General features: G+C 48.4%; 5 protein-coding genes across 5 annotated transcripts; 3 read left to right on the plus strand and 2 right to left on the minus strand.

Annotated features, from left to right (window-relative positions):
- The first annotated feature begins 152 nt into the window (after positions 1 to 152).
- On the plus strand, positions 153 to 1,182 carry B0J16DRAFT_17578 (ADP-ribosylation factor family-domain-containing protein). The gene is made up of 4 exons (XM_046122500.1): positions 153 to 437; positions 499 to 743; positions 842 to 907; positions 999 to 1,182. Exons 1-4 carry the CDS (start codon positions 290 to 292, stop codon positions 1,089 to 1,091), a joined length of 552 nt encoding a protein of 183 aa, XP_045988990.1. The 5' UTR covers positions 153 to 289; the 3' UTR covers positions 1,092 to 1,182.
- A 1,103-nt stretch (positions 1,183 to 2,285) lies between these two features.
- On the minus strand, positions 2,286 to 4,670 carry B0J16DRAFT_377806 (P-loop containing nucleoside triphosphate hydrolase protein; the record flags this gene model as incomplete). Its single annotated transcript, XM_046130872.1, has 1 exon — positions 2,286 to 4,670. One exon carries the CDS (start codon positions 4,668 to 4,670, stop codon positions 2,286 to 2,288), a length of 2,385 nt encoding a protein of 794 aa, XP_045988991.1.
- A 929-nt stretch (positions 4,671 to 5,599) lies between these two features.
- On the plus strand, positions 5,600 to 6,151 carry B0J16DRAFT_257368 (ribosomal protein L6e-domain-containing protein; the record flags this gene model as incomplete). The annotated part of the gene is made up of 2 exons (XM_046123145.1): positions 5,600 to 5,932; positions 6,005 to 6,151. Coding segments are annotated over 2 exons (480 nt in total), but the record flags the coding sequence as incomplete, so codon positions are not given.
- Positions 6,152 to 6,636: 485 nt separating this feature from the next.
- On the minus strand, positions 6,637 to 9,201 carry B0J16DRAFT_352358 (peptidase family M49-domain-containing protein; the record flags this gene model as incomplete). Its single annotated transcript, XM_046129258.1, has 7 exons — positions 6,637 to 6,905; positions 6,958 to 7,461; positions 7,515 to 7,693; positions 7,748 to 7,775; positions 7,829 to 7,966; positions 8,078 to 8,949; positions 9,077 to 9,201. 7 exons carry the CDS (start codon positions 9,199 to 9,201, stop codon positions 6,637 to 6,639), a joined length of 2,115 nt encoding a protein of 704 aa, XP_045988993.1.
- A 3,819-nt stretch (positions 9,202 to 13,020) lies between these two features.
- B0J16DRAFT_17698 (P-loop containing nucleoside triphosphate hydrolase protein) lies at positions 13,021 to 14,093 on the plus strand. Its single transcript, XM_046122517.1, has 2 exons — positions 13,021 to 13,466; positions 13,515 to 14,093. The coding sequence occupies exons 1-2, from the start codon at positions 13,215 to 13,217 to the stop codon at positions 13,956 to 13,958; spliced, it is 696 nt and encodes a 231-aa protein (XP_045988994.1). The 5' UTR covers positions 13,021 to 13,214; the 3' UTR covers positions 13,959 to 14,093.
- The last annotated feature ends 514 nt before the right edge of the window (positions 14,094 to 14,607 follow it).

Genomic DNA, 14,607 nt, shown 5'->3' on the forward strand with positions numbered 1-14,607 from the left:
CCTTTCGCGACACATAAAGCCGTCCTGCCTCCACCATCACCAAACATCCAACCTCCTGTTCCTCCCTTAGCTAGACATCTCCTGTATTCTGTCTCAGCCTTTGTCTCTTCCCTCTGAAACTCAAACTTGTCCCCTTTTACTTTTACCTTATACCCCTCGCACGCAGCAAAGTCCCTCGCCACGTCTTCTTTCAACTTTCATCCCCCAGCATCGCTGACCTTGCGCCTTCGCCTTTAGGACCTTTTACTCTATCCCTAGAAACACAGGCTCGTAGCCGTAAACCGCAATCATGGGTCTCGCCTTTTCGAAGCTTTTCGACCGTCTGTGGGGGAAGAAGGAGATGCGAATTCTGATGGTTGGTCTTGATGCCGCCGGTAAAACCACCATCCTCTACAAGCTCAAGCTTGGTGAGATTGTCACCACCATTCCCACCATCGGTATGATACGCCCCGGATCTCTCAAGCCAGCCAGTATCGCTGACATTTATCTCCTAACCAGGTTTCAACGTCGAGACCGTCGAGTACAAGAACATTCAATTCACCGTGTGGGATGTCGGTGGTCAGGACAAGATCCGTCCTCTGTGGAGACATTACTTCCAGAACACTCAGGGTATCATCTTCGTCGTCGACTCCAACGATCGCGACCGTATTGTTGAGGCCCGAGAGGAGCTCCAGCGCATGCTTAACGAGGACGAGCTCCGTGATGCTATCCTCCTTGTCTTCGCCAACAAGCAGGATCTTCCCGTACGTCACGACCCCACCTCAACATTTCGCTCCAAAATATTCCCCTCACCATGCCACTTAACCGCGATATCATGATGCTAACGTTATGCTACAATTAGAACGCCATGAACGCCGCCGAGATCACAGACAAGCTTGGCCTCCACAGCCTGCGACAACGCGCCTGGGTAAGTGATGGACCTCTGATTTCTAGAATCAGGAGTCGACATCTCCATTCGTATGGTCACATGCTAATCTCTTGCTTTTCTCTTTCAACAGTACATCCAGTCCACCTGTGCCACCTCAGGTGACGGTCTCTATGAGGGTCTCGAGTGGCTCGCCAACACCCTCCGAAAGGCGGGTCACCAGTAGAAAGATCGATGAGATACCTCTCTTAAAGAAACCCGCCTTTTTCTCCTGCTCTGCCACATACTCTCAAATGGCTCTTTGTGTCGACTCGAGGTTTCGGTTGTAATTTGCAAAGTTATCGGTCCAATCGAAGATAAATCCTTGAACCAAAGTCGCGTCTATTCACGTTTTCTGTTAAAGCAACATGTTTCTACGCTTCCTCCGTCTCTCAATGGTGCTTCACTGTGAGCCTCTCGGCCAACGTTTGTTTGCCATACGCCAGCGTCAGCTCGCCTCCCGAGGACCACAGAACGTACTTTCTTTTTTTTCTTCTTGGAGGAAAAGTCGGGTGATGATGGGAGGCGTCTTATGGGAATCCCGGGATATTTGTACAGTCGTCAAATCGGGTGTCGTTTGTTCTTTGAAAAAATGCATTCCTTGCAGATTTTACACGAATACTCTCGCAAACCGTGGCGCACTGGTACATCTATCGGTTGTTGTTTTTTGTTTTCCATTTCTTTCCCATGTCGCTTCAGGGAACATGACCATGATGAGCAACTCGAGTAACGAGGAGTAGAAACGAGGCATGAATTCAGGGCCACTGCGAGATGGGTTGTTGTAGAGATTCTATCTGTTTTATTCCATGCCTATACTTATATCGTAGTCCAAACTTGTGACTGAGTGACATGCGTACGACCCAAGTTGAAAGGTCCACTTGGGGTACAGTTTTGCCTTGTATGCTTATACGTAAATCAGTGTACAGCACGATTGTGCTGCTGAACTAGATACAATATCCTACTTGCAGATATATTGAGAAAAGTACCACGGTGATAAGAAACATCCCAGCTCGGCTCACCTTTGATTACAACCTCATCAAACATCGCTTGGCTCTACAAATACAACATGCTACCATCCGACACAGTCCGATACCCCAAGAATAGGTCATCACACTGAAACTAATAAAGTCTTGGGGCACTTTTAGAGTTTTGGCCAAGCCCTAACCGGTATTCATATGGTCTTGTCGGAGTTGACAGAATCTTATTAATTATGCTTTAAAGTTGAGTGTGTATTCGTTAGATAGAGTTCCAGATACATTCTATGATTATGCTGAGATGGGTATGCAGTATCATACTATAATACAGAAGAATTTACAAATTAGACGTGAAACACATAAACTCATTAAACAATATCCCAGACAATTTTGTCATCAGAGCTGCTTTACTCCTCCTTGGGCTTCTCTTCTTTGTGCTTGATGGCAATTTCCAAGCCCTCCTTGTCCTCGCGAATCTTGACCTCGGCTGTCTCTCCCATCTTCAACTGACCCCTGATGATCTGGTCTGCCAAGCCGTTACCGATCTCGTTGGTGATGAGTCGGTTAAGAGGACGGGCGCCGAACTTAGGGTCATAGCCACGCTCTGCTAGCCAATCTCTGACGTCGTTGGGGACAGAGAGCACGATGCGACGATCGTCAAGACGCTGCTGGAGTTCCTTGAGACGGATGTCGACGATGTCTCGAATGGCACTGAGGGCGAGACGCTTGAAGACGATGAAAGAGTCGATTCGGTTAAGGAACTCGGGTGGGTAAGCGGAAGCGACGACATCCATGACGGCCTTGCGGACGGATGGGTCAATCTCGCCATCAGCTGTTTCGCTATAGGGGTGGAGGTGGTTCTGACCAACGAGGATGTCGGCACCCAGGTTGGATGTCAGAACGATGATAGTGTTCTTGAAGTCGACCTTGTGGCCTTGGGCGTCGGTGAGGTAACCTTCGTCAAGGACTTGAAGGAGTAGAGCAGAGATGTCGCGGTGTGCCTTCTCAAACTCATCGAAGAGAAGGACAGCATAAGGTTTACGACGGACAGCTTCGGTCAGTTGACCAGCATCCTCGTAGCCAACGTAACCAGATGGCGCACCGATAAGTCGAGAGATGGTATGCTTCTCCTGGAACTCAGACATATCGAAGCGAACAACTGCAGATTCAGTCGAGAACAGGAATCCTGCAAGCTTCTTGCAGAGCTCTGTCTTACCTACACCAGTAGGACCCAGGAAGAAGAAGGAAGCCAAAGGCTTGTTCTCGCCGCTTAGGCCAGCTCGCTGGAGACGGACTGCGTCTGAGACAGCCTTGATAGCTTCATCTTGACCCTTGACTGCCTGGCTGAGAGAGTCCTCCATGTGCACCAGCTTCTCGATATGACCCGAGGTAAGCTTGGTCACAGGAATGCCCGTAATACGGGAGACAACATTGGCAATATCGTCTGGGCTGACTGAATCGTGGATGAGGGCGTCACTAGACTTTGGCTCTTTGGTCTCTCCCTCCTTGGGCAGCTTCTGCTCAAGGTCAGGAATGACACCGAATCTCAATTCAGAGGCACGACCAAAGTTGCCTTCTCGCTGAGCCTGCTCGAGTTCGAACTTGGCCTTGTCGAGATCCTCTTGGATCTTCTTGACCGACTCGATCTCGGCACGCTCCTTCTCCCAGCGCGCGTTAAGCTCGGAGATTTCCTCGTTGAGTTTCTTGAGGTCATTCTCAAGCTTCTCACGGCGTTCTTTGCTTGCCACATCGGATTCCTTCCTCAAACTCTCAAGCTCAATTTGAATGGTCATGATCTTGTGGTCAAGGCGCATGATGTCTTCAGGCTTGGACTCATGCTGCAGCTTGAGGTGACTGGCAGCTTCATCCATAAGATCAATGGCCTTGTCTGGAAGGAAGCGATCGGTTATGTAACGGTTAGATAGAGTTGCGGCAGCCACCAAAGCGCCGTCTGTGATTCGTACACCATGGTGGACTTCGTATTTGTCTTTGATACCTCGGAGAATACTGATGGTATCCTCCACAGAGGGTTCGCTGACAATGATAGGTTGGAATCGTCGTGCTAGGGCAACATCCTTTTCGATTTGACGATACTCGTTAAGGGTTGTTGCACCACAGCATTGGAGTTCGCCACGAGCTAGAGCAGGTTTCAAGAGGTTTGAGGCATCAATGGAGCCTTCAGCCTTTCCAAGACCAAGGAGGGTATGTAATTCATCGATGAATAGAATTACTTCTCCTTGAGCCTGCTCAACTTCTGTCAGGACCTTCTTGAGCCTTTCTTCGAAGTCTCCTCTGAACTTGGCTCCGGCGATTAGAGAGCCAAGGTCAAGGCTGATGACTCTCTTGTCCTTGATACTTTCGGGGACGTCGCCACGGACAATACGGAGGGCAAGACCCTCAAGAATTGCTGTCTTTCCAGTTCCTGCATTACCGATCAGGACTGGGTTGTTCTTGGTACGTCTTGATAGAATTTGAATGGTTCGCTGAATCTCTGCATCTCTTCCAATGACAGGATCAAGCTTGCCATCCTTGGCTCGAGCAGTCAGGTCGATACCAAATTGTTCCAGGGCAGGCTTTTCTTCCTCACCACTCATATTCATGCGGTGAGTACCGCCTGGAGGATGAGGTCGACCATTGGCATATGTTCTGACTGCGAGACTTGGAATTAAACGTAGGGATGTTGGTCTTAAGGGTTGTGTTGCGAGTACTCGTGTAAGTGGCCGGGCTGATCGAGTCCTGGCACTAGCAGCCATACGCTGCGTTGAAGTGATTAGTTGCCTTCGCGCCTGCATGATGGACACTTGTGAATAGCAATACAATGAAATTGTTAAAGAGCGATTGAAAGAAAGAAAAGGGAAGCAAAATCAAAGATTTCTTCAGCAGTCGGGAGACCTCTAATTATCTACAAATTCGAGCTCTCGGCTACACTTCTTCATGACGCCTGGAGCATTTTCTCGTAGCTTCCAGTTCCGTCATCGGCAGGCCTGGAAGCTGACACTAACAGCTGATAAGATAAGCATTCGGAGCTAACCTCCTATCACATCAATCATGTGATATTTTTGTCTCTCAGGGCTTGTGGAAAGAGCGAAAGAGTGGGGATTACGGCACGATTTTTGATTGGGCTATCGAACCGGCGAGGGTTCACATTTTCCCACAAACTCTAGCGGCTTTCACAGAATTCTAACATTTCGGGCGCACTCATCAACACCAAGTGTCTTCCTTTCCTTCACCACCCAACCCCAAGTCAACCAGCCAGGAGAGTCACAATGTCGGCGAAGCCTACGAGCAAGACCTTCGGAAAGTCGACCCGAGACGTGGTCGCAGCAGAGGATAAGGCCAAGAAGTGGTATCCCGCTGACGATGATGCCGAGAACAAGAAGGTGAGTCTTTGGTGATGATTGTGATGTGTTTGCAGGCAGTTGCAAAGTGTTATGGACAAGCGACCGCGCGGTTCAATTGGAGGTGGAAATCGGAGCGAGATATCGACTTTCGGTGTACGACTGGCAGTTCAACGCCCAAGCGCAAAGGAGGAAAGCATGATGGGACGACCTCAGCCTGCGAAATGTTATGAGGCTACGATTCGAACGCACATATCCGTACACACAAAATTGCGACAAATATCGAATAGCGATCACACACACACACACTTATAGCAACTGCCTGCTCAGCACTGTTCAGTATAACCAAGCATCAGTCTGCTAACAGTGGAAAATCATAGGTTCGCAAGGCTGTCCGATCTTGGACTCCTCGCAAGTCCCTTCAGCCCGGTACTGTCCTCATCCTCCTCGCTGGCCGCTTCCGTGGCAAGCGTGTCATCCTCCTGAAGTCCCTCGACCAGGGTGTCCTCCTCGTCACCGGCCCCTTCAAGATCAACGGTGTCCCTCTCCGACGAGTCAACTCCCGATACGTCATCGCCACCTCTTACAAGGTCGACATCTCCGGCCTCGACGAGAAGAAGATTGAGGAGATCTCTCAGCCCAAGTACTTCACCGCCGAGAAGGCCAAGGAGAAGGCTGGTGAGGAGGCTTTCTTCAAGCAGGGAGAGAAGCCCCAGGTACGACATTCCAATTCTTTGACGACATGTGTGAACAGAGATCAGAATACTGACTGCCGATTACAGAAGAAGGAGGTCAACAGCAGCCGCGCCGCCGACCAGAAGGCCATCGACAAGGCTCTGATTGCCAACATCAAGAAGGTTGATATGCTGGCTTCTTACCTCTCTTCCTCTTTCAGCTTGAGGAAGGGTGACAAGCCCCACGAGATGGCCTGGTAAATGTGCAATCTTGTGCCGGGGTGATGGGAGTACCGGGGTTGCGACACAATGGGTTGTAGAACGGCAAGGGTCTCCGAAATGGGCTGGTTTGGCCAATTGCATTTGAAAGTCGACGGGCATCGGTCACATTTTGGCGTCTGTAATCAGGTTTTACAGTCAAAAAACAAACGAGCATACAAAATTCTAGAGGCTTCCGGTGAGAGGCCGATGATGATGAACTTCACTCGGATGTCCCATCTCCTGGGTGAAAAAAACAACTGGTGTGAGCGATCATGGTCTTTTCCGGTCTGAACTGGTCAAAAATGGACATTGTTTTACGAATCATAAAAAAAAGTTTCAATAATTGTGTGTGGATTGTTCCGTTGACATGTCACCTACTTTGGGTAGACCCTCTTCATCATGACATCAATCGTCATCTATTTTGTATGTTTCTCTAATGTACAGCCTATATAGCCAACGTGGTCACTGGCTTCATGATGCTTAATTTACAGGTCGCGCTCTACCCAACTCTGGACCATACCGGCCAATGAGGCTTCGTAGTGCTTGATAGAGACCTTTCCAGATGATTCATCTAGAGAGGTGTTGGCCTGGACAAAGACCTTGCGAGGCTGCTTGTTCTTAAGAACAACATCGCGAACCTTCTTGCCCCAGAAGTCAGGGTCGACGGTTGTCATGTGGACATAGAAGTCGGTGCCAGTCTTGACATCAGCAGTCGACTTGTAGATGTGAAGCTTCTGGAGATACTTGGCAACAGCTATTTACTTGTTAGCTTTTGTTCGGATCTCTCGGAGTGGGTAGGTACATACCATCTCGACCAGCTGTGAGGATCTTGGAGCGATCGAGCTTGATGGTCAAGTCGGAAAGGTCATCTTGCTTGTAGTCAAGCTTGCAGAAATCATCCTCAGCCTCAAGGAAGCACTTGAGGATGGAGAAGCGGGCTTGGCTGTGAGCCTGTCCCCATTTCTGGCTCTTAGGGTCCCACATCTCAAGTGAAGCAAGTCCAGCTCGGGCCATGGACAGATAGGAGGCGAACAAAACATCGCCAGCCTCACTGTTCATGTCCTCGGAGCCATCACCGAAGCCAAAGATCTTGAGAACAGGGAACTCGCAGCTCAGGTGCATGGCAACAAGTTCAGCGCGGCACTCCTCGTATGAGGCAGCAATGCTACCGAAGACGGAGCCCCAAGTCTGACCGGGCTTGTACCATGTTGTGATAGGCTTCTTGTCGACAGGGCTGACAGGAGGGTTCTCCTTATCGAAGTTGAAGGTGCCTGGGGAAGTCTCCTGGAGAAGCTTACCGCAACCGTGACCTAATGTGCGTCAGTAAGGATAGTCAAATAGCATATTGGAGTCCTTTGCATACCGGTAAGTTCATGAAGACCAACCTGGACCTCGAAAGACGCATCGCGCTGCTTCTTGTAGACCTCGAGATCCTCATCACGGATAAAGGGGATCTTCTCATCAGGAGCCTTGGCACTCAACACATTGCCGAGCGACACGTTCTTGAAACCCTCGGTCTGGCGAATGTCATCGTAGTTGGGACTGCAGAGTGTAAGCGATTGATGTCTTGCCACAATACACAGGTCAAGAACTTACATGTTGATACCAGCAGGGATACCGGAGCCTTTATCCGGTGTTAATATCATCAATCGCACGTATGTAGACTACACCACTCACCAGCAAATGTCATAACCTCAAGAGAGGTGAAATCGGGAGACAGGAACTTGTCCTTCTCAAAGTCGGCACCCCAGGGCAGAAGGGGAATAAGCTTGGGAGCCTTCTCCACGAGCTCACCAAAGGCACGAGTCCGCTCCACTAATTAGCTATTAGCGAAATACCGACCATGTAGTATAAGTAATTCTTACGATTAACCACTATATCACTGTTAGCAAACCCGTGCAAAGCCTGTCATGTCAGGGTACTTACTAGACGCGAAACCTTCCCACTCTCCGCGGATACCAGCAGGGTCACGATAAGTCTCGATAAATCCAATGTTAGACTCGACCATAGGTCCCTTGTCCTTGATCCAGTATCTTTGACTGTTCTTGAAGTCTTCCAAAGAACCAGTCTCGAAAGACTTGCTGTAAGCCTCGTGCATCTTCTTTTGGGTGTCGTTCTCGGCGTTCTCAGCAGCACCGTTGATGAAAGCGGTGATGTTCTTCATCTCTTCAGCGTAGTCACCGTAGACTAGCTTGATAGTCTTGCCCTTGAGAGGTCCATCTTCCACAGTGAACTCAGTCTGCTTGCCAATATCACCTCCATTGCTGGGGATTTCCTTGACGGCGGAGGCGATCAGGATCTCAAAGTTACCATCAGAGGTCTTGCGAAGGCGGTTGTTCTCGGGGAGCAGACCCTTGGACTCCATCCAGCCCGAGACGGCCTTGATATCGTCCTTGGTGATGTGGGAGGACTCAGGGTAGTAAGTAGTCATGTGTCCATCGTCAGGGTAGCCCAAGTGCATCATGGCAGGGTTGTCGGAGCTGAAGATACCACCCTTAGTGGCCTCGTAGAACTTCTGGGCCTCAGGAGAAGTGGCAGCAAGAGCAGCGACAGTCTTCTCGGAGCAGCGAGGAATGAACTTGGAGTCACCGAAGCTCTTGTAGTTTCCATTGTTGCCGAGGAACATGGCAGCATACTCGAGGAAGCGAGTAGCCTCTTCCTCCTCAACGCCGGCCTTCTTGGCCAATGCATTCCAATCACCATTTGCAGACTTGTGCAGAGACAAGATCAAGTCAAAGATGGGCTCAGACTCGGGGGAGATCTGTCGAAGGACAATTCTGGTACCGGCGAAAGCAGCTCTATGATGATGCGTTAGCACTGAGCCACACGACCCCTCCTCATAAGCAAGCATGAGTTGCCCCTCATTTCAGAATGAGCAAGCTCGACAATGACTTATACAAGGCCACAACCCAAAAAAAGACTTACTTGCTGATGTAGTGAGCATAACGCCTCTGCTTATCATTCAATGCCTCAAAGTGCTTCTCAATCTCGAGCCTGACAACCGAAGGAGGCTTGTCGGCGAGGTAGTGTACCAGCTCGTTGGAGTTCATGACTACGGCAGAGGTTGAAAATCTGTTGAGGCTCTGACGATTGAAGGACTTTGTAAAGTTGGGAATGGGCCGTCGGGAGTGTCTCAAAGCTGCTATTCTTAGCGAAGGCAGTCTTTGAAGAACAAGAGACGGTGAGATTGAGTTGAGAGGAGGCATGCGTGACTGCCGTTTGACGTTTTTGGGTCACGTCGGCCAATGGATCGTTATTCTCTGGGGACAAACACAGCTTCCTAAACGTGTTAAGGCGGCAAATGGAAGGCGCAGAGCTTCTTTCCTATAGCGGCTAGCGAGCTGTGCACAGAACCCCATCATGACACCACATGAGTGAGGGGTTCAGCACTGAGAAGTGATGTTTCAAGTCAAATATTATTGAAATGCTGTCGATGAATATAAATACATAAATGAAGAAGTATGAGTTTCAGTTGAGTTCATTGTTTACTCGCATTTGTCCTTGGTCTTATACCAATGCTTGTCTGGGTAGTGCAGAAGGCACTGTGTGAAAGACCGAAGAATACTCACATGGCAGCTTCCAACCACCTGCCTCATTATCATGAAGTCTTACATAGAAGGCAATTGCTCAACTGTCGCCTGCCAATTATAGTATCTACCTATCCTGATATTTTCTATGTTTGGAAAAGAGTGTATGGGCTTAGTCATTCTTCGTTCTCGATTGTTTCTAGATGATCTGAATTCTCAAGCTGACAATAGTAGTACTATCAAAGCACAGTTGTCTGTTACCGCAATAATCGTAATGCTTTGGGAGGCTAAACACGATATCAAGAGATAGCATACCTAATTGACTTTCTGGAGTCCTTTAAAGTAAGTCTTTTCTATCCTCACAGTAAAAAGAGCAATTGCTGCCATGAGTCTGGAGCACTCATGTACCCTATATGCATAGAAATTTCCAAGTCACTCAAGAGTGAAGGATGTTCACAACGGTTCGGTATTAACTGCATCTAAAGTCCGAACAGATATAATTGACGAATATCTCTATCCTGACAATGTCGGAATCAACAGACACGAGCTATCATAGTCGTGGTGGTGAAATAAAATGAAGCGAGCCGAACCGAAAGGAAAAGCCGACTTTACTTACACCCCCATACGATGCCACCCTAGGCTTAGACTGGAGGTTCTAGTGTACATGGACAGGCCTCAATTCAATGATCCATATGACCATGTGATGATCAGATATTGTTGGGCGTAAGCAGATGCATGTCAGTCAATGGCTATAGGTAAATCTGCATATTGCCCGTATACGCAGGGTAGACGTTATGCCCAGGTCTTGGATAGACCCGACAGTCAGGGCGAAGTGTAATGGCCAAGCCACAGACAGAAAATCACATACATTTCAAACCTTTGAAGCAATTGATACCGGGAGTATCAGAATATGCAACTACTTTAAAGCGGTGTGGCGTTGTAAGATCTTACAGTCGCAGCCACGGGGAAGGATTCCTACCTAGCCAAGCCTCGGACTGTGAGACGATAGAGCAGCCGGTGTCGCCAACCGAGCCAGCCCTTCGGAATCTAATCTAGCCAACCCGACAGTGCGGGACGCCCGGGGGGTTGGGGTGACATGGATCGAGGTCTAAGACTTGGAGACACCAAGTCAAGTAAAGTCAACCAAGTCCGTTTATTCCGGGGAAGAGTTTTGGCTGCCCCGAGTTGTTATACGACGTTGAGTATTCTGAAAACAGGTATTGTGATGATTATTGTTGAGTATCCGTAGATGTTTCATGTTTGGTTGTCGTGGTAGAATTGATCCTTGATCACATTGGGGGTAATGTTCATGATACTACTGCTTCACCAGACTCTTAGCAGTATCGGCAAGTTGCCAATTCTGTCTCAGAATCTTACCTCCCTGTATTCAATTGACTCTTACTCGTGTTTGAATTCCTTCTTCTTCGTGTCGGAAATGAAGTCCTGGCTAGAATTTTCTGTCAATGCTCTGCTTGAATTGCAGTTGTCCACCTGACCTTTTCTGCCCCCACGTTACTACTCCACACTTTACACTACCGCAGTTCTCTCCTGGTGGCTTTTTCCGTTCCTATGAGGCTCGACTAGATCGAGACGTTACATCTCTACTAAGTTGGACTTACAACCAGATCGTACCTGGCTAAATATTGACTCTGATCGAAATTGAATGTCTGTGATGTGGTAACAAATGATTCGGCTTTACTGTACCTGCTGGTCCAAGTTCTTACTTTGCTACAATTACAGGAACATTTAGCTGGGGCCCCCTTTACAAAGCGAGACGAGGATAGACGAGATGCTGATTGTCAGTGTAACTGTGACCAGGTCATAGCGGGCAGTATATTTAGAAGAGACCCATCTTTGGAACATTCGAAGAAGAAATCGTCAATATATATGGATCTAAAGGTCGAGTATCACCCTAGGATAATAGGCCGAGAATGAATGGTCAACCCACGGGTAATATTCTTGCTGATACAGGTAATTCGGACCTACACCTCGGTAACAGTAAAAGACATCTGAATTATCAATCAAGCCAACTCAATTCAACGTTATCTCTGGTCAGACTTGTCAGACTGAGATGGGATCTCGGACCTGAGTACAGGGAGTCTTTATCCGTAGGGTCAGACCGGATAAGTGCTGACCCATTCGATTGTACTTGTAGGCCTTTATCTACTGGCAATAGACTGTTCAAGATAACTCGCATCCTTGTTTGAAAGAATTACCTATTTCAGATAGCTCTCGGGAACTTGCATTTGATACTTGACGTTGGTTGCTGGCGGTTGGGCGGCTAAAGACGTCGAAGCAGTAAATTAGTCGGAAACTCCGCGCAAGGATTGATTTTTCTTTCCGGGGAGCATAAAGGTGTAGATCCGCCCCTGTTTTGCTTGTAGTAACATCTGTGTACTCGCGTCGCCTCGCATTAGAGAACCAGCGCAATGCAAAGCCGATGATGTACACTAGGTAGTGCATAACTTTTGACGATCTTCTTCCATGATGTTTTATGTATGTAGGAAAATTTCAAGGGGATGTTGTGCTAAAGAGGCCTCGTGACCTCACCATCCCATATTAACGGGAGAGTGACAGGGACTGGGTGAGATGGAATTTGGGGTTCAGACTTTCATCATCATCGTGTCCCACAGCGAGCGTCATGGGGCCCTACTCCTCACCAATCTCTTGTCTTTTCCCCTGACAGCTTTTTTGTCCTGTTCCTCCTAGTTGGAGTCCACTCACATCCACAGCCATGCTTTCACTAGGAGAGTCAAAATAGTATGTACTGTTGAACTCGACTGTGATACTGTAATTGCAACAGTAACTGCAGGTGTATCCCATCAAGGAAGAAATGCCCGGACCCGAGAGTCTAGGTGACCTTTTCGGGTTCAACCAATTATCCTCCAATGCTAGTCACCCTCTTTCAAAGGAAATGCCCTGGAGTCAAAAGACTAGGTACATTGCCCAGCGGGTGACAGTCACCCCCGGGCCCATTTCACTACACCCATGCCCCCACGCCACCCTATGGAACAAGAACCGACAGTGGAGGTCTTCCAAAGTTTCGTGCCTGTCACGGCCTTCTCCCCGGTTCTCCTTGAGCCTGAATTTGAAAAGCCCAGGGAAGGGAACTTGGCTTAACATCAGCTATGACTTGTACTGCCTGTAGTTAAGGCTTATATAGATCCCCCTCTAGCCCCTCGTGTCCTTGCTGCTTCACTGATCTTTTTGGCACTTTTTGTCTGTTTACTTTGCTTACTTGTGCTCTTGATTTACAGTAACGAATATCATACATTCATACATCTCGATTCTGTCTGTACTCATTCATAAACTGTACACCTCGTTACTACGTCATTGCTCATCTCATTGACCTTTTATCACTGCTGCCACTGGATTCTCAGTATTGGATCATAGGCGTATCCGTATCTTGGGACTATTTATTCTACAACAAGGCGTCTGTCCATCCACTTATAAACGAGCAACCTTCTACTCAAAACCTCGAAACAATTCAACAACTTATTTAAAATCGATTCGAATTTTTAAAACACTGCTCGAAAATGCTCACCTACAATTCTACGCCAATGCCCCTCAAGGCTACTACAAAACCTGTATCCATCACTTTGTCGCCCACCACTTCGTCACCAATGACGGCAGCAACCCCATCCCTCAACTCGGCCGCCATCAACGGTCACAAGACTCAAGGACAACAACACATCTGGCTGGTTACGGGCCCTGCTGGATGTGGAAAGACGACTGTCGCTGAGTATTTGGCCAAGTCATTGGGTATGCCTTATATCGAGGGTGATTCTGTACGTATATTCTCTACTCACATCGCATATCATCACTAACATTTATAGTTCCACCCTCCCGCCAATATTGAAAAAATGGCAAATGGTATCCCCCTAACTGACGAGGATCGATGGGACTGGCTCACTGCCCTACGAGAAGAATCAATCAACCGCTTAAACGCTGGGTCATGTGGTGTCGTCCTCACCTGCTCAGCCCTCAAGCGCAAGTACCGCGACGTCATCCGTGTCGCTGGATACTACGATCGTCGCATCCAAATCCACTTCGTCTTCCTCGACGCCTCTGAAGAGCTTCTCCTTGCTCGTGTCACACAACGACAGAACCATTACATGGGCGCCAACATGGTGCACAGCCAATTCGATATCCTGGAGCGACCTTTGTCCGACGAGAAGGATGTTATCACCATCGATGTCAGCCGGCCTATCGAGGAGGTTGAGCAAGAAGCTCTAAGCAATGTATTGGAAACCATGGCCAAGTCTCAAGACAAGCTATGAAATAAGTTACATATGACTGATACATGACCTTCAACAACATTCACCGACCACCTTACTTACACCACACAATACACCCGCCACCTTCCAACGTTATGCGAAAATTATCATCGAGCAGGGAGTCAAAGCGTTACACGGCTATTTGCATTCAGGATTTCGGAGTTTGATACTTTTATTTACACTTTTTTACTTTTACACGGCGTTAAAAGTCTTGTCAGTTTGCCTTCACATCCTCGGTCGGCTTTCCGGTGCGGCGTGGCAAAGACAAGGGGATGGACAGGGACAAGAATCCAAAGAAAAAGTCAGTTGGCTTAATCTTGGTCTCAGTCTTGGAATCTTGGGTCATGCATTCAATGCCCCATGGGTTGCCCCTCCTCTCCCCGCAAATGTCAGAGTTGCAGTCGCTGGGTCCCGGAAACCGCGGGGCGATGTAAGGTGAGGCTGCTGATACAGATAGGCTAAAAGGGACGGCGGCACGGTATTCCCTTGTCCCTGGGGGTTTGGGTCCTTTTTTTGTTCTTGTTTGGGTACCCGCGTCGATCTATTTGCTCTTTAGGAAGAGCAATAGCTTAGCTACCAGACAAGCGGTCTGAGGCTTATTTTCCAGAGGCACGACCTGCAGCTTATGTTATAGATCTATCATCTGCTTCAA

This window comes from Fusarium flagelliforme (genome assembly GCF_020744385.1).
Source record: "Fusarium flagelliforme strain FIESC 12 MPI-CAGE-AA-0113 chromosome Unknown B0J16scaffold_1, whole genome shotgun sequence".
NCBI lineage: Eukaryota > Fungi > Ascomycota > Sordariomycetes > Hypocreales > Nectriaceae > Fusarium > Fusarium flagelliforme.

What these genes read in the sequence shown, in the direction of transcription:
- B0J16DRAFT_17578 (XM_046122500.1), top strand. Translation starts at nt 290, where the DNA reads ATGGGTCTCGCCTTTTCGAAGCTTTTCGACCGTCTGTGGGGGAAGAAG. An exon ending in CCAACAAGCAGGATCTTCCC is followed by an intron (nt 744 to 841) that starts GTACGTCACGAC and finishes TGCTACAATTAG; the next exon opens with AACGCCATGAACGCCGCCGA. An exon ending in GCCTGCGACAACGCGCCTGG is followed by an intron (nt 908 to 998) that starts GTAAGTGATGGA and finishes CTCTTTCAACAG; the next exon opens with TACATCCAGTCCACCTGTGC.
- B0J16DRAFT_17698 (XM_046122517.1), top strand. Translation starts at nt 13,215, where the DNA reads ATGCTCACCTACAATTCTACGCCAATGCCCCTCAAGGCTACTACAAAA. An exon ending in CTTATATCGAGGGTGATTCT is followed by an intron (nt 13,467 to 13,514) that starts GTACGTATATTC and finishes TAACATTTATAG; the next exon opens with TTCCACCCTCCCGCCAATAT.